The following is a 25659-nucleotide window of genomic DNA, read 5'->3' on the forward strand; positions in this document are numbered from 1 at the left end:
TCTCCACCAGCCAGAGAACTCGCAGCCATCTCCATATATAGCAACAGCAGCCAGACCTCAGACCCTTTCTATTTATATTCCTGCTACGCTTCCTCCTCCTGACGTCTTTACTAAGTCCTTTCTTTTATGTGTGTGTTTCGTCTTTTTCTCCTCTTCTCCCCCTCCTCTCCCTCCTGCTTCTCGCTCCACTTATTCCAAATTCCCATAACCCTCGACGGCTTTTCCAGATCACAGACGGCGGTGTGAACCCAAGGGAGCAATGTGTTTGGAGGCTCTCTAACCACACAAACATGGAACAACAAACCTTTTTTTGGGATTCACACCTGCATAGTCTTGCTCTCCTTTTGCTTTTTTTCCATTCGTGCCCCTCCCATTATTGCGACAGGTCTCCGAAGTTAACACTCTAAAACAAATGTCACGAAGCAGACCTGCTTGAGGAGAGGAGCTTTTAAAAGCTTTGGCCTCACTTTCTTCTATTTTCACCTCTCACCTCTAAACTCTGTACTCATTTGTCTTCTTTTTTTCTTCTCATCTCTATCTCTTTTTAGCTTCTTCTCCCTCCCTTCTCAGGGTCTTTTACAGCAACTCTTACATGCACTTTCTCGCTCCTCACATTGCCCGTATTTGGGCAAAGGAGAGCCCGTACGTTGAACTCTCTCTTTGTGCAAACCAAACAGCATTTTTTACTCCCCCTTCTTCTCTATCTCTCCTCATGTCACCACAGTTTCATAAACAGGGCAAGAGAGAAAGAGACGCGGAAGGAAGGAGTTGACTCTGATAAAAAATGAAAAAATGTACACAGTGTATAAAAAAAGAACATGTTTTTGTCATTCAGACAGAAATGCAGACTCAGATTTCTGCCCTAAACAATGTTTCTTTCTTTTTGTTCTGTCTTCTTTCTCTCCCCAGCCAGTGGGGTTTGTCAGCTTTGACAGCCGATCAGAGGCAGAGGCTGCTAAGAATGCCTTGAACGTAAGTGCCATGCCCTCACCACTCGAGCACCGGCTCAGCGCAAAGCATGTTTCTGCTTCTTCCTCCTCTTCTTTTTTTTGCAGCTTTAATTGAGGGGAAGTACACACATTCCTTCATGACCCTTCAAATGCAAAAAAAAAAAAAATCTGATGCAAGTATATGATGGCTAAGTAAAAAAAAAAAACAGATGTTGTGCTATAATATTTTTCATCTTAATGATGTTTGTCTGGACAAAATATATCCAGTTGCTATCAGCATGTGAAGCAGGTCTACAATAATGTTAATAGTCTCTGTTATAAAACTGAGCGCAAGACATACCGTATATTTATTTTCATTTGCAAAAGGAAGTAGTTTGTGTCTTGCTTTATCATATTGACAGCTTATTATTTCCTGTCCACTGGCTGATAGTACACAGCTACAAAAACATTGAAGTGGACTCCACCACTTTCAAATGTATTATTTGCTAACATTTTGGGTATTTTGTTACAATCACAAATGGTGACAGACAAGATAAGTTACTAGTAAGAACCTTGAAAATATTGTGACAGCTATGCGTTAGCCACAACAATGCTAAGGTTGGTATTTGCTATTTCACATGCATACAAAACTGACATTGATAAACATAAGTTGAACTGCTGTTCTTTATAGCAAAATTTCAGATTATGAAGCCTTTTCTACTGGATACGAAGAAAGGCAGAGATGGTTGTTGATGGTAATGTTGTTTGCTGTTGTCCTGTTATGTTAAGGTAGCCTTGACCTGCTGATAGCACTATGTTCCAAAACATTGATGAAACCTTCAACACTTTGAACATGGTGAACTTATTTAGCATTTTTGAAGAATGAAGAAATAGTGGCAGAACAGAATAAAACATTTTGTGGGCTGATAATATAGTAAATGGCTAACCATTAGCTGCTAACCTCAGCAATATTAGCAGCTAAGGTTAGCAGCTAGCCATGTGCTGCTGATAGTCCTTACATTAGCACTGAGATGGGGCAAATATAAACTGAATCAATATTTGTAGATTAAGGAATTTTAAGATTAGGGAAGTTTGAAATGTATTTTTTATAACATAAATAGGTGCATTTCTATTAATCTCGTTAAGATGCACCAAATTTTCCTCACTATTTTCATAGAAAAAAATAGCTTTTTAATTTAAAAAAAAATAATGACCGGAACTCACTGACAACACTGAGGAAGCCCTACCACTTTTACATAATTTATTCAGTAAAAGTGAATAAAGTTTTCTGCTATGTTTTAGGTACATAGCAGAAAAAGTACAAATTTACTACTGTAAGTTGCAGATAAGAAATCAGAATTGGCTGATTTTCATCCTTACTGGCTGTGACTGATGATCAGCGGGTCAGAAGCTCAAAAGTGCAAACTTTTTTCTGATTGTTGAATGCGCTGGACATGCTGTAAGAAAAAAAATCACTGACAAGAACACTCTTGAGCATATTACTGAATGATGTGACTCCATGGGGGCAGCACAGTGGTGCAGTTGATAGCACTGTTTCCCTTGCAGCAAGAAGGTCCTGGGTTCGATTCCCGACCCGGGGTCTTTCTGCACAGAGTTTGCATGTTCTCCCTGTGCATACGTGGGTTCTCTCCGGGTACTCCGGCTTCCTCCCACAATCCAAAAAACTTGGTCTCTCTAAATTCTCCCTAGGTGTGAGTGTGTGTGCATGGTTGTGTTTTCTGTCTGTCTCTGTGTTGCCCTGCGACAGACTGGCGATCTGTCCAGGGTGACCCAGTCTCTCGCCTTGAACGTTAGCTGGAGATAGGAACCAGCACCCCTCCCGACAAGGGTGTTAGAAAACGGATTGATGAATGTGACTCCATTTGTAAATGCTGTTTCAATGCCTTCTTACATTATAGTATTTAAAAAGAAACCAGAATCGACTAAAGCTCGTGTGGGTTCACCAAAACTTTACAAAAATTGGAGATTGGTAATTGGCCACAAAATTCTGATCTCTGTATCTGCACCTGAAAACCACAAGCTTTATAAAAAAAAAATAAATAACAGTTCCTTACAACAATGATATTGCACACAATATATGGTGATAAAGATACATTCACATTATGCCTACTATGGAGCATCTGAAGGCTTTCTATTTATGGAAATAAAGCTGCCTCTTTGAGCTTTGCCTGTGAATGCTGCAAGTTTTGGAGAAAATTAAGTCTTCTTGTGTGTATAAATAGAGGATATTGATCTAGGGTTTAATTTTAATCTCTCTTATTTCAGTCTGTAGCTCAGGAGAAGCCTTGGTGAGGCAGGCTCAAATATATATAAAAAAACAACAGAGCCCATATTCACAGAGTTTTTATCCAGCTTTGTAAAAACCAAGGCAGTAATGAACTCCAGCTTTCACAACCTTTACTTTCCTATTGTTATTTATATATTTAGTAGATTTGTTGATTTCTTCGTGACGGAAAAAGATCACTTTTATCTCCGTAACTGTAGTGGGACTGTGACAGCAGAGTGTGCTGCCTTTCAGATGTTAGATGCGTTGGTACGTATCAAAGACAGAGCAGAAAGGAAGAAAGGAGAAAAATTATCATCTTATTATGAGCCAGCAGCACTCACAACGTTTCTGGTGAATCTCTAAGTGGGAATAAGAATTGTTTTATTTTTTTGGAGGCAGAGTTATGTTCCCGAGAGGTCATATGGAGATAAGTTTTCTTTTTTTTTGAAAACATCTATCTGCATATTTAGATATGCGGAAGAGTGAGAAACCTCCAGAGAAAGTGAGGGATTTGTTTCCTATCAGGAGCTATGTTTTATTTCCTCCAAATTACAAAAACATTAGCATTAACCAAAGATGGTGGTGGAGAAGAAGAAGAAGCTAAGAAGCTCTTCAAGGTGGATACACAGTTTGGTTCAAACATTGGAGAACTGGGGCCCCTCATTATAACTTTGCAGCTTATTACACCTTTGCAGCTACTACCGGTAGAAGCTGCGAGCCGCCCTGAGCCAAGGCAATCCCAGTTAATTCCCCCCTCTTTCATGAGAAGAGCCTTCACTCGCTTGTTGCAGCTCAGCTTTGCCCAAGCCTGCAGGGACGAGATGAGAAGCCCATCCCCGGCAATTCCTTGCTCCTTTGCTGCAGAGAACTTCGCACCTCGACTGCTTTTCTGCACAGCTGATTTGACCTTTGTTGCTTCTCTGCATCTTGTGCGGGCAAATAAATATGGTTAATTTGATGACATTTACTGTGGCCTCTAAAATTTCCTGCCATTTGGTTGCTTGCAGGCAAAGTAAACACGTCTTCACTGCGATTTGGATGAGGAGGATCTTGGATTGTGCCACATTCCTTGTGTTTTCTCAAGCACAAGTAACTGTGAGGGGAAATGATTTGGCCAACTGGTCATGTGGCGTTAAAAACACCCTTTATATTTGATTTGTCATGAGCAGTGGTATGTCAGAAGGGCTTTAGCAGTGGCATGTCAAGCATTTGCCAAAACCTGTGGCTCCTTTTAAGCTTTAGCACTGACTGTGTCATGACAAATGAGGCATCTGATGTCGTGATATTAAATTACAGTTCCAGGGTTCAGTAGGAAGCATATTAAGGTTCTTGTGGCTTATCTGCCTGACTTTTAAATGACACCATGTGTTAGCCAGGATTGTGTCATCAGGCATGGATTATAAATTTCTCAATAATCCACAGTGAGCAGCTTACATCAGACATCACATTCCAAGCTGCATTTTTAGTTAATTTGCATAAGTTTATGTATCTAATTATACTTTAGAACAAACATAATCTCAAAGCAATTTACAGGACCAACAAGTCAAAGTTACATCCTATAATATAGACTCAAATTAGGTCGAAATACAGTTTGGACAAATCAAATTCTTTCAAATGTAGTTCAGCAATCAACATGTTTGCAGCAATCTGATCAAGTATATGGTGACGGTGGAGTGAAATCCGTCCATTTTTAACAGAAAGAAACCTCTGTTAGAACCCAGGTCATTACAAACAGCTATAAGAGGTCAGAGGTTAAGAGTTAAGGGACGAGCGACAAAATAAACAGAGGTTCTGGTTCAGGACTGCCTTCTGTGGAAGAGAAAAATAAAGAGATCATAAAGAGATATTCTTATAAGCATTGCTTATAATATATTATTGAATTAGTCTGGGAATGAGACACAGTAGCACTGAATCACTAGAACTTTCTATTAAAAAGAAAAATAAATTTAATAACAGCTAAAGCTTTGGCAATGAGTTCATCCAAGAAGGCCACACTTCCTTACACAGAAGCATTGAGCCAAGAGAAACTTCTATGGAGTTAAAAACAACTAAAAGCAGCTAAAAAGAGAATCTCAGAGCCAAGAGTGCTCTCTATATAATAATTAAAAAATAATGTATAAATGCAGGGTAGTTGGAGAAATACCAGTGATTTATAAAAAGAGACATATTTTAAGCTGCATATTTTCTTGTGAAATTCTTTAAAGTATTAAAAACAGTAGACCGTGGCAGTTCCAGGAACCAGAGTCTGGCAAATGTGTAAACAGCACATTATAATTTCCAATATTTTCTGTTGCTGTCTGTATTGTTCTGATTTATTGCTGCACTAAATACTAGTCAGCAAAGTTTTTTGTCTTGTAATCTCCTCCCCAATTATCACATAACCTGAGTGCCAAGCAAAATAATTTAAGCATCCTGTTTTGAAGGGTGGTTGTGAAAGCAAAGTAATCCTGCTCTTAACATCATTAGGAATCATTATGTGGTGAGCCCAAATCTCTCTCAACAAAGTTGCTGTGAGCAACCTTCAAGGGAAACAAAAAGGTGTTCGAGAACTTTGTAAACAGCCTATTGGCACTTGCAAAACAACTGAAACACGATGAAAGTTCAAATTTATAAGCTAACTCACACAGACTTTAACATTTTTTGCATGGAAACCTTTGCACCCGCTGCTAAATCAAGCGCTTGGAAAAATGTTTTGACTAGTTTTCAATGACAAGTTAGATTTTCCAAAATTTCCCTTTTCATTTCTGTGTCTAGTTTTTCAAAACACTGAGTTGAGCCTTACAGAAAAAAAGACGTCCTCACAATCTGGTAGGATTTTAGAGCTCTTACAAGTTAGAGTGGACAAATATTGTCTAGACAAGATGAGGGATGCTGATGGACTCTTAAGAAAACTGACTGTGGAAATTGAGTATGAAGATGATTCACCAAAGTATTAGCTTCAGGGTGTGCTCACTTAACGTAGCTAGGTTATTGCTACATTTTGTTTGCTTTTTGTTTGAATTGTGCATGGTACGTTTCACTTACCATTTGGAAATAAGATTAGAAATTATTTACCATGGCCTTATTTTATTCATACATTGAAAACAGGCATTTTAAAGGGGTGTATGCACTGTACTTTTCCTGATAGCAACTGGATAAAGCGCCGTTAGATAGACTTCAACAGGAAAGACATTTTGACACATTGGCTTGGAGAAAATGTCTCGTTTTCAGCCCTTATACACAGCTCACATTTTGATGCTCACATTTTGATGTTAATTTTTTGCCACTTTTAAAACTGATGGTTTAACGTCTCGCTTTTGTAGCTTTAAACTATACATCAGTAGGCCATGTCTAATGAAATAGACATGGCCTAGACATGGCCAATGGATAATGCCTTACAGTCACTCTTAAACATTTTCCAACTCACAAATTAAATATGCAACCTTTTTTTAAAGTTGCTTTTGAACCACAATATATGGAACATTGACCAACATATTTGATGTTTATTGCTGATTTTAGCAATGCCTGTTATTGGTTTTCACAAGTGGTGGCTATATGAAGTGTTTACAATGTTTTGTATGTTTTCACAATGCACTTTGAACTGGCATGTTCTTGAAATGTGCTTTACAAATAAACTTAATTTACTGTTTGTTTTTTTAAAAGCTTTGTCAAAATACTGAAACACTTTGTACAGTTCAACGATCCTTTCTACTGTGTTACTAAAACAAAGATTGTCCCTGACGCATCTCTCCGGTTGATCTCAGGGTGTCCGTTTTGATCCAGAGATTCCCCAAACTCTGCGGCTGGAGTTTGCCAAGGCCAACACCAAGATGGCTAAAAACAAGCTGGTCGGCACGCCCAACCCCCCTCCCTCTCAGCAGAGCCCCGGCCCTCAGTTCATTAGCAGAGATCCATGTAAGTGCTCCGATCACTCATCTGCCTGTCCTTGAGTATGTCTTACTTTGTGCTGCTGCTTCCTTTGGCTGAGCTCGACTGGGCAGCTGTTTCCCTTTAGGACTTTTTTTTTATTATCGGACATATTTATGTGCTCTGTTTGACAAAAAGTATATAGAATGCTGTGCCTGTTTTTTCTTTCTCCAACAGAACATTTGGGTTGGTTATGTTTTAACAAAAATGTAACAAAAAAATCCCTTCATGTAAAATGTTTACTGAAAACCTGCTTATTTTAGCTCACCTGGTAAAAGATTGATACTCTCATAGATTAAATACTTATTAACCGTGCATGTTCATTGTTAACTGTTGGACCTGAAAGTACCAGGTGTGTTTGGAATGTGCTCACGCAGTTCCCAGTCAGTTAAACATTTTTCCGAGAGGTTAAAGGGTTTTGCAGAAATTATTCATTGATAGTTAAACATAGACCAGCTGTAATAGTGCATTCTTCCTGAATGACCAAACCGCTCTTATCTTGGATCTTTTCTTTGCCAGAGAAGGGGGTGTTACTGGTTGCCTCAGAGGAAAATGGACGGAAACGATTAATGAAACCATGACATAATCACCAGGAGAGAAATTTCATACACTTCCTGATAAGAGATTTTTTAATCAGCCATTTTTTTCTTGATCATTCTTTGATAGAGAAGTACAGATAAATGCTCCTTAAAATTATGTTTGTCTGATGGTTCTCCAATGAGTTACCCCACGTTGTCTGATTTTTACGTTTTTAAGTGTCCACTCCCTGTACACCACACAGCACTGTTTCCTCACTTGTGCACCTTTTTTCACAGTCACCTTGCACTCAGCTTTACGAGTAAATTATGTTTGAGGTGATTTCCTCTCATTTGCAATTTCTTCCAGCTACTGTTGCTCCGCCTGTAAAGCTTTTTGTTCTTATTTGTATCCAATTTAGAGTCTAAAAGGTGCCTGATTTAAGCTGCAGAGTTTAGTAATTTGTAGAATAACAGGTCTTTGTGTTCAAACAGGGGTATACAATAGCATTTGCTGATAACCATTAATTTCGCCAGCTTAAATTACATTTATTAGATCTGTTGCTTAAACTAATCAAGTTAATGCTAACTATAAGCTCGCTAAAGGTAAATTTGAGTCCAGGAAATAATTACAAATGCTAGTTTATTGTGTGTCAACTTTAGTAATGATATCTAAAAAGCCTTAATATATATATACATATCTATATATATATATTACATAGCACCAACTCACACAGAAAACCTTTAGAAAAATATCAATCCTTAATTTGTTCAATGGAGGATGGGAGTGGAACACATTAAGAAAAAATATTCACAGAAATACTGTCACCACAACCGGTGGCACAGCTCCAATGTTCTTTAAAATGTATGTTACTGAAGCATTGTTTTCATGGATGCGTGCCTTTTTAGGTCAATCACAGTTTCATGGAACCTTTTGGATTTTTGTTTCATTGGGGTAAAGATAGGATGTTGTACTTTTATCTTAGCCTCTCTTCAAAATGGGAAAGACAAGAGTACACGCCATTCCCCATAGGAAAATATAAATATATGGTAGTTGGCTAAAGGCCACAGCCGCCAGCGAACACGTAAAATCTGCAAATCTTCGAGATTCCCTCACAAAGCTTATTGCTGCCGATTTTAATTGTTCAAATATGCCTCAATATGCATTGATATGCACAGTGCAAACTGTCTTAGCTCTGACACAGAATCGAATAATTTGGAGATACATTCCACAGAAAAGTCTGCAAAAACTGAATTACAAATAGGCAATGGGTCACTGTATATATTTAATAATCAGGGTTAGGTGCATTGACTACAAGAAAGTATCTGATCAACTTAACTTGCGTAAATCTACAGTCAAAGCATTTAAACTTAAAACTGGAACAGTTACAAGGCTGGACCAATGCTTGCCTTGAAATCACATGCAGTGCAGAGGAGAGTCAAAGATGGTTTAAAAAATCTCTAGCTGATTTTGGGATCACAGAGGATCCATAATAACAATTTACTTGAGGGCTTTATTCACATTTTTCTCAGTTGTTCCACTGACAGTGGAGTGTGCTGTATGTTTAAATGTGACATTACATGCTGTTGAATATTGTGATGAAGCTCAAAGTGATAAACTATGTAAAAGTAATCTGCAATACTCCTAATACTTCACTTCAGATCGCCTTGATATTTTTACTTTTTTTTATGCTTCCAAAGTAGTTATCAGGTTTTCTGGTGCTAACAAAGTCATTGTCCACCGTGGGCTTAGCCATCAAAAAAAAAAAAACATAAACAAAAGAACAGGCTTTGAGGGAGAACCTAAAGATACAAAGACAAAATATGCTTATTTTCAATAGCTAGTGTACTTGTGGTACCTACGATATGTTAGAAGAGTCCCAAACTAAAAAATAAATAAAACAAATGTTAAAATAAGCAAAACTTTAGTAGATTAGTGTAAGAAGTTGTAATGTACTGACAAGGAATATGAGTATTCAACTTCTTTCCATTCACCCATTTTAACACGCTGCTTTTATCTGTTTGAGCTTCAATTTCTGATTTTCTCATTTAGAAAGTCTGAGGTTACATGGCAGCCTGAAACTGACCCAAAAATCCCAAAAATCCAACATGGCTGCCTCAAGCATAAATGTATCAATAGCTTTATTGTTTTCTTTTATTTTTTGAATTTTGAACCTAATAAATTCTTTTGCACCCATAATACTCTACATCGTTTACCAGGGTGCAAAAGTATTTAGAAGTGCATTAGCAATGAGCTTGGCTTGCGAGTTAAAGTTAACCTTAATACTGAGGAAAACAACAAGAAAACTTGAATGATTTTTAAAGTTATAGCTAGAACAAAGTTAAGTTGTGTGGATCATCGTTCCTAGATCTGACTTTTGATTGTGGAGGCTTATGGAAAATGGCAGCAATGCAGAGACAGCTTTGGAACTGTCCTCTGATTGACCACACTTTGTTTCGTTATACATTTGCTGTTTGTTTTTATTCAAACAGCAGTGTATGTACACATGACAATGCCAGCTACTCCAACACAAGGAGGAATCCAAAGCTTTACAGGCTTGCAGTTCATGTTTTAAGTTGTTAAGGTTTCACTTAACAGTACTGGGACAAATGTATGATGTGTGGACTCACTGAGTGTTCAAGGTAATGAAATAAGAGGAATCACCTTCACAAACTAAAAACTCCCCCTAGTGCGCACCTCCACAATCACCACCATCACCACCACCTCCACCCTGTCTCTCTATCCACCCACCCATCCACGTTATCACTTTCCTCACTCCACTCCTCCTCTTTTTCTTTCCACAGATGAGCTCACAGTGCCTGCTCTATATCCCAGCAGCCCAGATGTGTGGGCGTCATACCCGCTGTACCCGGCAGAGCTGTCGCCGGCCCTTCCACCCGCTTTCACCTATCCCTCCTCGCTCCACGCTCAGGTAATCTGAAAATCCCATCCCAAACGTTTGCTATCACCATCATCACCACTGCTCCCTCACCTACTGCTGAGACCAAAAAACACTCGCTGTTCCATTTCACAGACGCTCGTCACTTAGTCGTTTTGTTAATGGAAGCATTGCAGAAATATTAGCTTATTTTGGGGGAGAAAAAAAAAACTTAATTTTGCTCAAAATGGTATATTTTTCTTAGTGGGATTCATACATCCTCATGTTGAATAATGGACATTCTAATACATCTAAAATCTTCATCAACATTTAGGTCAATATTTTTGTATTCAAGTGGGTTTTTAAGAACAGTGAGGCTGCATCCCCAGAGATGGCCAAAAATGCCACAGTCCAGTATTTATGTCTTGTAACTTAAATAAAATTGGAAAAAACTATTTCAAATAAATTAGTAGATGAATAAAAATAAATATTCCAAGAATTCCAATAATTTAAATGTACATAATTACTTGAGTAAAACGATCATTAAATTTTGCAAACTATTTATTTAATTATTTCATAGCCTTGGATTTATTTTTATCTGTTAGTTTTGATTGCCAGAGCAAGTGGATGTGGCTAACACAGCTATAGACAAGGTGATTGGTCCTCGCTTACATTAGGTTAACCAATCAGATCTCAGGGTTTATTTTATGAGTGATGGTGACAGTTCATATTATTACATTATGGAAAATATTAATATTTATTTAATAACAGCATTTGTTGGATAATGGCCTAGCTTTGGTCTTCTAACGAGAACAACAATTTAATTAAACTGAGTGTGAGTCTGGTAGAGAAGTAATTTCATTTTTTTTTAGAGATTTGGAAAAATGAAGAACTCATTTTTAGACTTCCTTTAGAAAACTAGACCTTTTGAACTTTCAGGAATTGATTTAACTATGAATTCCTGAAATAATTTCAACATTTAAATAAATAAATATATATATATATATATATATATATAAAGAAAAAGTCTTAAAAGCTCTTATCAGGGTATATTTGCAGATTGTTTTGTCAAAATAATCAAAAGATGCTTTTTACAAAGCATAAACTCAACTGCAATGAAAGTTTTTTTTTATTCAGACTCATATACAAAATAAGAATAAATCCTAAACTATGAAATGTTTTAATAGGTTTAAAAAGTCACATATACAACTGAAGAGAATACATACGATACATGTGAAAAAGCCAAAAATCCGTTTTTTATTTATGTTTGCATCATTATTTTTTACCTTAATCTCCCTCTTTAATTAAACCCTGTTTGGTCCAGTTCATCAAGGTCTTGAAATCCACTCAGCTCAAACTGTGAGCTCACATGAGAGTTTTAATATTGATCTTTTGAAATTCTTCTCATGAATCCTGTTTAGGTTCAGGTTGACCCACTAATGCAACCTCAGTGTCAGACTGGTCTGCAGGCTTGATCTGATCTCTTAGTATTTGAAGTATTGCTTGAAATGTTTTAATTGGGTCATGCAGTGTTGTTCAAATCTGGTAGAGAGGGCATATAGAATATATTTCCATTCATAATGCGGACACTTGTGTCTTTTAGGCATAAGGCCCTGCCCACCTTGAGAAAGACACTCACTGAAGCTCAGATGAAGTCAGAATTTAAAATGAGCCCACTCTGAATCTGCCTAGCTGGCATTTTTCCATATGCGTGCCGTGGATGTGCACACATGCTGACACAAAGAGAATCTGGCTCTGTGATTTCAGTAGGGGGTTGTGGTCAGTGATAGGCTTGTTAGAGCTTCCTCTGACCAGGGGTAGGTGCTGATATAAAGTCAGAAAGGGCAGGCGCACCCACACACACACACATGCCCACCCACACGCACACACACGCACACACACCGGGCAGAAGAATCAAATATAAATCATGTTAACATGAGCTCACCTTCCTGGCTCCACTGCTAATCAGCTGATGTCATCAGGGTTATTGGATGCTAAGAGGTGTTTTTAGGCCGGATGGAGTCAGCAACCTAACTGGAGCAAAAGTAACGGAGCACAAAAGCAGAACAATGAATCCTGACATGAAATAAAATCAGGTGGGTGTGTATCATCCAGTTTCAGTATGTGAAGAAGTATTTACCTTCTTACAGATTTTTTGGGGGGCTTTTTTCTTGTCACATTTAAATGTTTCAGATCAGTTTTATTGTAAGGAAAAAAGCCTGAGTACAAGATTGTTTTTAGAGTATTTTCTCATTTATTAACGGAAAGATGCCATGCAAAGCAACATGGCCTTGCAGTAGGTGAAAAGGTAATTGCCCCTTAAACCTAATAACTAGGCGTGCCTCCCCTGGTGGCGTCTGCAGCAACAGACTCTCTGCCTCTATGCAGAGGCTGGCATGCTGAAATCATCTCTCCTGTGTCAGATAAGACACTCGCCTTCAAAAGGCTCCACTTTCTTTCTTGTTATTCTTAGAATATTTTCCCCATCAGTCAATTTTTGGTACAGGTGAGACGCGGGCCTTTATGCTCTTTTTGGTCAGCAGTGGTTTTGGCTTTAGGACTCTCACATGGACGCCATTTTTTCCCCCATTCTCTCTTTCTTATAATTAAATCTTGAACACTGGCCTCAGCTGAAACAAAGAGTGTTTTAGATGTGGTTCTGGGTTATTCTTTAACCTGCTTGATGAGTCACTGAGGTTCTCTTAAAGTATTTTTTTGTCCAAACAGCCACTTCTCAGGTTTATGCCTCTGTCATATTTTCTACATTTATGGATTATGGCTCTGGCTGTGATTTGCTGGAGTCCCAAACCCTTAGCTATGTTATTATTCCAGACTAATAAATCTTAATGCCTTGCTCCTAATTCGTTCATGAATTTCTTTAGATGTTTTGCTAGGATAGTTTAGCCTACTTCATGCCGTCAGACAGGTTCTGTTTAAGCAATCAGAATTAGGCGTGGCTGGTGAAATTGAACTCAGCTTTACAAACAATTGGTTAGTCAAAATGACTTTTACACATATTACCAGGTTCCCCATTATAAATGAAATATACATATCAATTGTAAAATTGCTTCATGACAAACAGTTGGAAGCTTTTCATACACTAACAACTGGTGTCTGAGCGCCACAATAAAGTTAATTTCAAGACTTACGTTAATGTGAGATTGTGTGTGTTTAGATTCGTTGGCTCCCTCCTGCAGATGGGACTCCTCAGGGATGGAAGTCCAGACAGTTCTGCTGAAGTATGTGTAAGTAATAGCATTCACACACATTGTCTGACCCTGCTTTACCCTGATGCAATGAAGAAATGTACATTGTAAGGAGCTCTACAGTAAATGTTATGACACTTTGTTTAAACAGGTGGTGAAACATTCCTAAACAGACACGAAGAATTTCTCAGAATGTTACTACAACTCAGTTTTGTTGTTTTTTTTTTTTTCGTATTTTTGCACTTAGACCTCAGATGAAAAATGTCCATCCTGCCAACTCCCTAAACTAACCGGCTAATTGGTCTCATATCTGCTGGTTGACTTCAAACACAAACATGTGAGTCGCCAGCAGAGAACATGGGAGTGTAACGGCCGGTGGGTCAATCAAACTTCAGCCACTACTCACGCATCATCGTCAGAGATGAAAGGCGCAATCTGAAGGGGAACTCCATTATTTTCACACGCACACACACACACCCCTCATTGCCTCTCTCTCGCTCAGGTCACATGGTTGCACAGGGTCGACTCTTCTCATTGATGTTATGGTTGATCTTGGGCATCAAAAGCAGCGAGTCAAACAGAATTTGCAATGAGAGTGTCAGCGCAGATGGTTTGATTAAGCAGACTGAAAAGGGATCAGCAAATATGACTAAAATGCTAATAGACTCTCCTTTGATTGGGAGCATAAGTACAGACTGGTTGTGAAAGTCACTTAGTACCTTTACTCAAGTGTTCTGCTTTAGTAGGACTGAACACTTTCAGAAGGGTGTTTTTCACATTTGTATTGCAGCTCCACTTGGTGAAAATAGTAAACATTATGTCTTTTTTTTCCCCGCTTCACTTTTTCCTCTCCGGAGTTGATGGTTGTTATAGTTTAGTTGCTTCTCACCCAGTCACAGATGATCAAACAGAACGGGGAATTTCCAACTTTGGTCTGTGTTTGGTAGATTTGAAAAAAGTTAATGACTAAGACGGAATCTGTGGGAAATGTTGAATTATCAAGGTGGTGGTTCTGGCTTTCTCCTTCCTGTTTAGATCAGTTCCTTGGGAATCTTGGAAGTATTCTTACCACAGATGCACTGAGACATCGACTGGATGAGAATCGGATGATTTTTAGCTTGATTGACCCTGACCATTAACGGCCTGTTTTGAATCAGAAAAATCAGATCTCTTAACAACACCAGGTTGGGCTGACAACAACACTCTTTGGTGTGTAAGTGTTTACTGAGTAAAGAAGCCTCCAAGCTATTTTCAGTGTCAGAAAGGTGTTTCTACAAAATGGGCAATATGGAGTCAAAATTATATCACAGTATTTCAAAAGAAATTTTCAGTGACAATATTTAAAATAGCAAAAAAAAAAAATAAGGAAGAACCTGCTAATGTAAAGCTTTAAAAATAATAGGACTTAAAAGATTTATGAAGTCAACCACTTGTTGTTATTTAACCCTCCTGTTATGTTCTGGGTCAAATTGACCCGTTTTAAAGTTAAAAATTTTTTTTTTAAATAGTTGGAAGTATTTTTTTTGCATGAAACTTTTTCTATTTGTCTTAATAGGTGCACTCTACATATAAATTGAAAATGTATTAATTTTACACATTTGTACCAACCCCTAGGTCTACTTTTTCTCAAAGAAAAATATTCATATTAGTTTGAATATGCATTTCCCTATTATTAATATCAATCTAGATTATTTGCTTTCTGTTGTTTTTGATTTGATTGCAGCAAACAAAGTACATTCATTCATAATTCACTGGTTATTCATCGATGCTATATGTATTGAATATTTTGCTAGCAGGAGATCCTGAGATATTGTTGCAACATTGGCATGCCCAGTGTAAGGGCATTTAAAATTTATCTCACCTCTGTGTGAGGGAAAGATTACCATGCCCACAATATGGCTGCAATAACCATAATAAACACTGAATTTTGTTGCGACCAAACAGCAGATATTAGGACTTATTCGTCACTTTATCAAACCCTGTCAGGATGAAATACATTTTTTAATTTAGAACCTCACGTCGGCGTTTCCGATTCTAACAAACTACTCTTTGGAGAATTATAAAAGGGACTGAGCAGATATAGAGAGACGGAGGACGCGATCAGAATGGTCGTAAACGCTCCGTACTCTCCGTCAAGTGCTTTGGTACTTGGGAGCTGCTGGAAGCTCCATTTTTACGAGTCTTTATTAAAAACATTTATTGTGGGGCTTTATTTAAAGTAAATTACATCCAAATTAGTTTAGGGGATCGGTGCGTGGTTCTAGGAGCATTTCCAACAAGTACTTAGATAAGTCAGCAGCATCGGCTGCGTCTGCACTCCGCTTTTGTGTTTGCAGGAAAAGAAGGAAGAAAAAAAAAAGAAAACAAGAAACCAGAAAGCAAAACATTGCAAATCCCCCCAGATAGTTTGTGTATATGTGTGCACGCACACGGCGCCAGTCTCTCTGTCACCTCCCTCCAGTGTCTCGAGACAGGAAGAGACATGTTCTCCTCGGTCCCCCCCTTAGGGAGTCGATGGGAGGTGGCAGGAGTAAGGAGGCTAACATTCATCAAGCTGTTGATTGGCGCTAGTCTCCCCTGTCTCCTTCTTACCCTTTTTTCATTATCTGTTTATTTCTAAGAGCTATAAAGGTGTTGCCTAAAGAATAAAAGCTTTCGTGATGTTTTGGATTTAATCTCCATTGAGGGAAGGGAGTGGAAAAGGGAGGGGCTTGGAGGAAATAATTACTCCTATCAAACCAGGAGGAAGTCGTTTGACCAGTCACTGTGCCCCAGTGGATATTAACCCCGTCGGTGATTCAACTTCCCTACATCCGGCCTGCAGAGAAGGGTGATGGAGAGCCAGAATATCCAGTCAAGATTATTGTGATAATTACAAACATTTGCTGCAGAAACATTCACCGGGCAGCAACCCCGACTGTGTAGCATGGAGGAGAAACACATATTCCAATTATGAAATAAGGACTTTGTTTGTTTGCCTTTTGTTTGTGCTGCTGGATTTTTATTCAGGATTTAGATCTACAGCATCGGTCATACTAATGGGCACCCCAGGACAATTAAAAATGTCCTGGTAGTTACCAAAACCTTTGAAAGAGAAACAAGCCAGTGACCCCACAGATCCTCCACCCTGCTTAGCTGTGGCTATGAGGAGCTTTTTGACACCTTTTATAATGTTTTATATCAAATGTACCTGGAATGTTTGTTAGCATAAAGTTAATTTTTAGGGTGATATGACTAAAACATATATAGGAAAAATCCCCCTCATGACAGCATGTAAGAATTCTGAAGATTCTGTAATCCTAAGATAATTTTCCTTTCTTCAGTTCTCTAATTATGGGTTTTTAGGATTGTTTTCCCTCCCTTATCATTCTCCTCACTGTTTGTGAAGTATATATAAACTTTGACCTTTGTCCAGCCTCGTTTGTTACCATTACAGTTGTTTTAAACATTTTATTTCTCACAGACTGTGACATGTTTAAGTTTAGGATTGCCACAATTTCTATGCAGTAGTTACACAATTGCCTAACTTTAATGTTTAATGCCATGATTGCTTGGCTTTCACAATTTGAAGACCGGTTCTTAAAAAGGGGCTTCTGTGTCATTTCATGTACATAGCACATTAATACAAATTAAATAACCATATACTCTTGATTAAGTTTTTAAAAGCAATGTAGAAAATTACAACAATTTTTCAGTTGCATTTTTCTTCTCAACGCACAATTTTTCTCCAACTGAATGAATGTTGTGAGAATCAAGGCAAGATTTTTTTTTGTATTCATAATGTAATCTTGGATGAAATTCTCCTAAGACTTTTGACACATCCTTAAAAGAGGTGCCAATAACTGCTCAGTTAGGGGGAAACAACAATTATGTCCTTTGCAATACAAAGCCATTGTCCCGAAGCAGCAGGCAGAAACTGTTTTTTTTTTTTTCCTTTAAACCCCCAGATACGTCAGATCTTTGAAATTTCTTTCCACTAAGGAAAGAAGTGGAGAGAAAATTCCCTGGAAACAAACTATCTTTTTTTTACCCCACTACTATTGTATCAAAGTGGAGACGGAAATTGCAGATATGTGCTTTTTAATGGAGATTCATTCCAATTTTTTTCTTCACTTTGTTTAAATTTAAAATTTACCCTGATAGAACATTTTGTCTGGGTAAATCCAAAAAATTGGATAAAGGCTAGAAAGATTATTGTAGAACTAGATGGTCTGTGGATTATTTTACACACCTAGTAAATAACATAACAATACATCCCCTGTCATCATGCTGTCATACTGAAGCTGAATGAGGTTTATGTTTCTACCACCAGAGAGCTCGTTGTTTAGTTAACCTTCCTGCTCGGTTTGACCCTGATATGTTGCAGCTTTGCAAACAATTCGTTGTTTTTGTGTACGGCTTGACAGGAGGATAAACGGCGCTGTATACCGTCCAAAAATATTTAGCTATAAACCATGCTTTATTTTCCTTCTGCTCTGCACATATGAGCTACCTTTTGCATAAAATCCTAACACAATACATTTAAATTAGTGGTTAAAAGGTCACAAAATGTGAAAACGCTCAAGTGGCGTAAATACTTATGTAAGGCACTGCGTTGTTTGTTGTACTGCTGTGTAATGTTGTGGGAGTTGTCTTGGAAAAGCAAAAGCCTGTAATTAATTACAAATGTTGAATGTTGGTGTTTCAGAAAGGAAGGTGAAGCTTGCCTAGAAGTCAGCAGTCTGGAGAGGCTTGTTGTGGGTCAGCGGTTGTCTTGGCGTCTCACTAAGTGGGGGCGACTCACAGACAGAGAATGCAGGCAGCTGGAACCGCGCTGGTGTGTGGGATCTTTAACCGTGAGCTGTCCTAATCACCTGGCCTCTAGAGGGAAGAGCCTTTCTGAGAAGTACATTTACTACTGCTTGCAAGTTCAAACAGAAAGCCACTGACTTTTCGAAGCTGATTAAGTTTTTAGCTTTGTGTTGTAATACCCCCTTGGATACTCAGAGTCGCTTCATTCATCTGAAAGCTCATGAAGCTGAATTGTATTTGACATTCATGCTCTGGCAAAGAGCTCGCTCCAAAGACAACCTAACAGTGGACGTTAATGCATGGTGAACTGCAGGGAAAGGTAATCCGTATTTTCCATCTGACAAGACATGCTAGGGGGGAGTGCGAACCCCTATCATGCAGGCTTGTCTGTGACCCTGTGAGAGACCAATATATATATATATATGTGTGTGTGTGTGTGTTGTCTGGCTGTCTGCCCTGAGGAGGTTTTTGGCCAATAGCCTGACAAAACCAGTGGTTCCTGTGCGAAGTTGGACTAACTCCAATTGAAGGGGAGCTTTGGGCCAGCTGGGGCCCTTTCTAATAAGGAAGTGGGACTTTATTCCTCCATCCCCTGCTGACACACAGTCACACAAACACACACAGGCATACACTGTAGCTGCATCAGGTCTCAGGAGCTGCATGTCAGCAGCTGCATTCACCACCACCCACCTCCCCAGCAGCAATTGTTGGGATGTAAACACAGCTCAGGACAGACGGTTTTTCCTTGGGAAAGGAAAACTCCCTTTTAACAGAAAAGAAACCTCCAGCAGAACCAGGTTTAGTATGAGAGTCCATCTGCCACAACCAAGTTTGGGTTTGAGAAAACAGAGCAGACCAACAAGAAAAGCACAGTACCACTGATCCAGAAGAATTTTCTATGTTAAAGAAAATTTTAAAAGTTAAGTTTGTAGCTCCTTTAGTGGTTTTATAGCAACGTAAATAAACTCTGATATCAATTGGGTGAAAAACAGCAATATCCCCTCCAGTGGCTTTATCTAGAACAAAGACAAAGTGAGAGAAAGGTGACTATACGTGTCATCGATAGAACATGAAAGTAATGTTATTGTTAGCAATAGCTCAGCTGGGTTCCCCTTCCAGGAAGACTTTTTTGCTAAACAGAAACATCTGGCTTGATGTAACTTCTTTGAAATGACAAAATGAGAACATAAAGCTAATGGCAGCAATAACTTCAAGTAATGCTCAGATGGAGAGCAATAGGAGAAAGAAACAGAGTGAGGAAACGTACTAAATATGTCCTCCAGCGTCACACTTTTTTTTGTTAGAAAGGTGTTTCTACTGGGTAACCCTTGTAAGCCATATTTGTTCAGACCTTTTCTGAATATTTCTGTTCACAATCTTTTTAAACTTTAACTTCACTTGCTGATGTTTTTTGTGCTTTGGCATTGTGTTAACAGACTTATGCGTAGCCCGGCTTAACAAGCTACCGAAACCTCATGCTTGAATGCTTTTTTTGACATAAATCTAAAACTATGCTATGTCTAACAAAAGAATCAAGACAATTGTTTCCATTACCATGGTTGAAATAGAATAGAATAGAATTCAACTTTATTGTCATTGCACTGTCACAAGTACAAGCAACGAGATGTAGTTTGCATCTATCCAGAAGTGCTCTACGAGATAGAAATATTTATTTACAGATGTACAAGACTATGTATGTATGGACTATAAGGGGTTATAGCAAGAGATATACTGTAGATATTGTGTATTGTGTCAACAAATCAGTTACTTGTTGGAATTTCGCTCTTATTAGATGATTTAACAAGTTCTCTGTACATTTAGTCACAGCACACAACCGACAATCGGTGATAACAAGCGAGAAAATTCGCTATGTTACAAAAAAGAAACAGCTCATGCATTCATGAGAAACCCAATCACACCCCTTCTCTCTCAAACACTGCTTGTTTACCTATCTCACATTATGCAGCAGAACCAAGATATTGGATGTAACATATTAAGCCTAAAATTCACTAAACCTGTCCTTAATCTGTGCAGACATGTTCAATGATCAACCCAGTCTTTAACCTTGGCGTCTCAGCCAGAACAAATAGGGTGATGTGGAAGCAAGCGTCCCGTCAGGTTAGCCAAGCGGCTGTATAACGCATCGATTCCCTCATCCCTGATTGAACTCGCAATGGGGCATCAGTTAGTTCAAGCATCCTTACTCCCTTAAAACAAAAAACATTGTTCTCAAGAAGCAGTTTCCAAGTCTGTTCTTTCTGACTGTGTCAGTCTGCCAGTCTCTTTCTTTCTCATAAGATTACGGATGACGTTCTAGTTGTTTATTGTTCCAGAAAGTGGCCCAAAACTCCTCTGAACTCAAGTTACCAGAGTCTCAGAGAGAGGTCTATTTTTAGAGGTGCATCTGGCGAGGAAGTCTGACCTTTCTTTACGATCCGCTGGTGGTGGGATGTTGTGGAAGGTACAGATAGTCTTGGAGAAGCTTGACATAAGTACTTGAGACATCCTGTGTGTCACAGTTCAAGTTTGGGCTTGAAAGATTTGTAGAAAAACAAAAGGAGGGGCCAGTGACATTAAAGGTCAACATCAGTATACTAATCAGAGGAGAGATTTCATTTTCTGGGAAAACAGTTGAGTGTATCCAGGATGTCGAGTAAAACTCCTCTAGCAAAAAAGCCAAATTCCTTTAGTCTATTTATCAAACTTTGCATATCAAACAAAGGTTCTGGTACATTTAATACTTTTTGAGTCTTACTTTGGACATTTTTTAATCAGGAAGATCTATTTAGTCAGACCAAAGTGTCATAACTGGTACAAGTGGTTTAAAGTACGACCAAACAAGTTGTTGTTTTTTCCCACCTTTAAATGAACCCTACCACAAATAGAAATCTGAATTTTCTGACCAACTTTGAGGTTCTGGTTTTTGCACTGCCAAATATTGATTTTGCCCTCTGCAGTGGACAGCTGCTTTACAATTTGTTTTAAAACAATAAACTGATTATGTTGTTCACATTTCAAGCTGTTTATGGTCTTACAATATCAACTGGTACAGCTGGTGCAGCTGGAATTACAAAAACAGCAGCCTCTTTGTTCCCTAGACAATCTTTTCTTTAACTCTGACTTATTTCTGAGTTTGCCAACATTTTCATAATCAGCAGGATCACAGACAGGTTTTATCCACAACAGGATAGAACAGAGGAGAACCTTCCTGTTATTTGCTGAAAGTCTTGCTCTCCTGGAGCCTCAGTGAATCACAGACATGTCTACACATTTTGTTGAAAATAAATTTTCTTTTTAAATAGCTTCTTTAATATATGTCCTTCTATATTCTATTTAAACTCTTTACTGAAGTACTCAGCATGCTTCCTGCAGTAATGACTTCTATACAAAAAAATTATTTTTTGTAGGTGCACCATGGTAACGCTTGGGAATGAAATATGCATTGAATTTTCTACCAGCTGGTCATCCGTCAAGTTAAAAATCTCCTTCTGATTTCTTTGTGTGTGTCAAACATCTGCACTCAAAAGTCATATGTCTCGTCCTCGGGTGACTAATTGGACATGTTGGGTTTTCTTTGCATCCTTAGGTTCCTGATGTGTGATGGTGGCCGTGGCCGGCTGTGACGGGCTTTGCTGTTTGCCTCTTTTCCTTTTAGAAATTAGGAGGAATGACCTGCTTCCAGATCCTGCAGCAGCGCACTGTCGGTGAGTTTTTTCCTCCGCTGATTCCAACAGGAGAGGACAGCTAGGCAGCAAGGTGTAGATCCCACCTACCCACCAAAGTGTCCACCAAAGCAGTTTGTGTCTGCTCTGTCACACTGTGTAAGATTTTGTGTGTGTGTGTGTGTGAAAAAGATAAAAAGTGACACACCTCCGCATACATCTGCTGGCTCAAACCTAACCACTAAGACATTTTTAACACTGTGTTAAAAATGAGCAGGTTTTTTGTGTATAAAACATTTTTTTTCAGAACCAGATGCAGTCATAGTTAGAGGAAAGTACATTCTCTTTCAGGATGTCTGCTCAGACTTTTGGGCTACACAGAAAGAAAAAGTTTGTGGCAGAAAAAAGCACAATGTGCCCATAGGCAGACATGATGGTGGCATCTTCATGTTGTGGGGAAGCTGATTTTCAGCAGAGACACGGAAGGGAGGTGGATGGAGGCAAAGACTGGACAATCCTGGTAGAAAATCTGTTAGAAGATACACCATCCTAAACATACAGGCAGAGCCACAATAGGATAATTTACATATAGCAGAATGGCCTAGTCAAAGTTTAGACCTAAATGCCATTGAGAAATTGTGGCAAGGCTGAAAAAACGACGTTCACGGAGGCTCTACATGCAGTCTAAGCTATTTTGTTTTAGAAAAAAAAATCCCAATAAAGTACGTTGAAGACTGTGTTTGGAGCAGGACAGCGATTCAAGGGGTGTGAGTATTTTCTCCAAATCACTGCCTAGATTTTATAGAAATGTTTCTATCTTTATACTGTGACTATTTTTCAGATGAAAGTTTGTGTGGTTTTGCAGATATTACGAATATTAGAGATTGAGGGGGAATCCAAGACGGGACTTGAGGGCATGTGTCTTTATACAAGATTTCATGGGTTTTTTTAGAATCTGTGTGTGTCATTCAGCTCTGCATGGTCCCCTTGTGTTTCCATTAGTGTTTAAGCTGCAATGTGCAGGATCCTGTACAGTCTTATCTTCTTTTTCTTCCTTTTGTATTTTTCTCCCTTAGGCAGCAGCAGCCTTATGGGCTTCAGGACATACCAGACCCCAGCCTCCATCGCACATCAAGCACCCGTCCCGAACCTCTTCCCGAAGTCTTTGCAACTCTATTAGATTTTTTTATACTGTTACATACTCGAGCTTTTAGAGGCAGCGCTTTGGCTACACCTCCTCTGACTCGGGCGATGGAAATGGTCCATGTTTTCCGATGGTGTTGCGTATGGAAAGACCACAGGAGGAGATCCATGGAAGTGTGGCCAAAGTGCTTTTGAGTAATGTTGTTATAATACTAGAATTATTACTATTCTGTATATCATTCATATCAATGTTATTATAATAAATACATGTCGAAGCATGACTTTGCAAAAAAAATAAAAAATGAAAAACAACAATGCTGTACATTTTTAGATATTTTAAAGAAGTACAAAAAAGTATTTTTGTAATCAAGACAATGTTGAAATGTTTTGATCGGTTCATGTTGTGTATGAGAAATTGTCATACCTTGATTTTTGCCTTTTTTTGGTGTTTTGTGCCATTTATAAAATTACAAGTTGTCCTTCCATACCAAAGCAGTCATATCAGTTTGCCTCCTTGTCTTTTCTAAACAACAATCTGTAGATTTTGATTTGCTAATTTTTCCTTTTTCTTTTTTTTTTTTCATTGAGCCAAGTTAAATCAGAAGTCTCCTTTTTTTTTTTTGCGCTGTAGGCTGTCATAATCAGATGTGCCAGTGGAGGCATCGACAGGATTAAAGCCATCGCCGGTGAAAGTAAAAAAGTGACCCCAGAGACGACGATGACTGGCAAACTCAACTCCACTATTATTAGAAATCTGCTCCTTCATTTTGTAGCAAGAGGACAACAGATAAGTACAGAGAAACAAAAAGACCAAAGGCTTTTTTTTCTTTTCTTACACTGGTGTGCTATTTAGAATTCAATGTCTCACTGCTTTGTAGTCCTCGGTCTGATATTTCTTATGAAGTAAGATATTATTTTTGCTGCATGTCCCTCTTGGTGTCACTCCAAAGAGTCCTTCAGCATCTGAAAGAATTTTCACTTTAAGCGATTTGTCTCTTTTGTCTATTTTTAGGAAGCCTGCGTGATTCAACCAGCTTTTGTCGAGTTTGTATTTGCATATTAATGATCGAGATGAGTGGGGGGGGGGGGATAATTTCGAATCTGGTGTCTTTCTGCAATAACATATGCTGTGCAACATATCATGAACTGATCATGTTTCTGTGACATTTTTAATGACAAAATTATGATCCTCGTCCCATTTGTACAAATATCAAGCGCTTGTACTCGATTCTTGTACTTTTCTGATACAGATGTGGCGCTAAAGAAAAAAAAAAACACTGAAATGCTGTAAGAAGTAAACAATACTCCCTGTAATCTTTAAACCCAGATATTTAAGATAATCTAGGACGAGTTGAGTCATGTACATTTCTCAGTGTTTCTTCATGTTGAATAATAATATGCATCATATAACGGTGGACCATATCACCTGAGTACATGAAGACCTTTTCTTTTTTTCTTGCTTTTACAATTTTAAACCAAGTGTGGAGCCAAATTTATTAGAACAAGTATTTATAAAAAAAAGTGTTTTTTTTTTTTTTCTTTTAAAAGATCATAGAAGATGCCTATTGTATGATTCACTGTAAGTATTATTGTAAGTTCAATTGTATAATCATTTGCTTCTTTTGGTTTGTAGCTGTCTGATTGGAACAGTCTGTGTTTGATATGTGAATACTCCTATAATTCACTGTGAAAGTCGGAGAACAAATAGATCTTTTCATGTTTTTCCAGCCTTATGGTACATAAATTTCCTGGAGGTTGATGAGACGACCCCTCTGTTAATGAAAGATATTTCTTTGCTTGGTTCAGTGTGTGTAACTGTGTGTTGTGCATGTTCACGGCATGTTTGTTCTTTTTCTTAATGCTTACAGTGCTGTTGATATTTATGTACTTTAGCCACTGTGAGGAGGAATTTGACCTCAGTGAGTTGCAGAAATTTGTTGGTTTGAAACACACACACACAAAAAAAAGGTGATCAAATGGAGCCGTTTTTATGAATATGTTAAATGAAGACATTTGGGTAAATCTGCCATTAAAGATTGAGATTAAAGTTGCTGTCGTGACTAATATTTATTTATCATAAAATTAGGTAAAAAAAAGAATTATCAGACTCTTTGTTAAAATAGAGGATATACATAGTTGAAGGCATCGTGAATGTTTTCACTTCAAGATAGTTTTATTTCCCCTCTAACAAATGTAGACCGAAATAAAAAAAACACTGCTGGGTGGATTTTCCCTTCAGGATTGTACAAAAAAAACCCACTCAATACAAAAGTACTTATTTTGATTTGATTATTTATTGATGACATCACAAAATGAATTAAAATCAAGCAAGTGTGAAAAT

The 25659-nt window shown here is 38.2% G+C and overlaps 1 protein-coding gene across 6 annotated transcripts in view; it reads left to right on the forward strand.

The window, feature by feature from the left end:
* LOC114157687 (RNA-binding protein with multiple splicing) overlaps positions 1–25369 on the forward strand; it is a 47023-nt gene extending 21654 nt beyond the window's left edge. The window contains exons 4-8 of one of the 6 annotated variants that reach the window (XR_003598225.1): positions 910–972; positions 6960–7110; positions 13692–13755; positions 22100–22217; positions 23252–23428. Coding sequence is in view for 4 of the 6 variants with exons in the window: in XM_028038809.1 (XP_027894610.1) it covers positions 910–972; positions 6960–7110; positions 13692–13761; positions 23252–23513 (546 nt within the window). In the remaining 2 variants the exon portion in view is untranslated. Of the gene's footprint in view, positions 1–909; positions 973–6959; positions 7111–10442; positions 10571–13691; positions 13762–22099; positions 22218–23251 lie in introns of those variants that run through there. The other 5 variants (XR_003598224.1, XM_028038811.1, XM_028038812.1 and 2 more) reach the window with 5 other exon arrangements.
* Positions 25370–25659: the final 290 nt, after the last annotated feature.

This window comes from Xiphophorus couchianus, chromosome 14 (assembly GCF_001444195.1).
Source record: "Xiphophorus couchianus chromosome 14, X_couchianus-1.0, whole genome shotgun sequence".
NCBI classification, from domain to species: domain Eukaryota; kingdom Metazoa; phylum Chordata; class Actinopteri; order Cyprinodontiformes; family Poeciliidae; genus Xiphophorus; species Xiphophorus couchianus.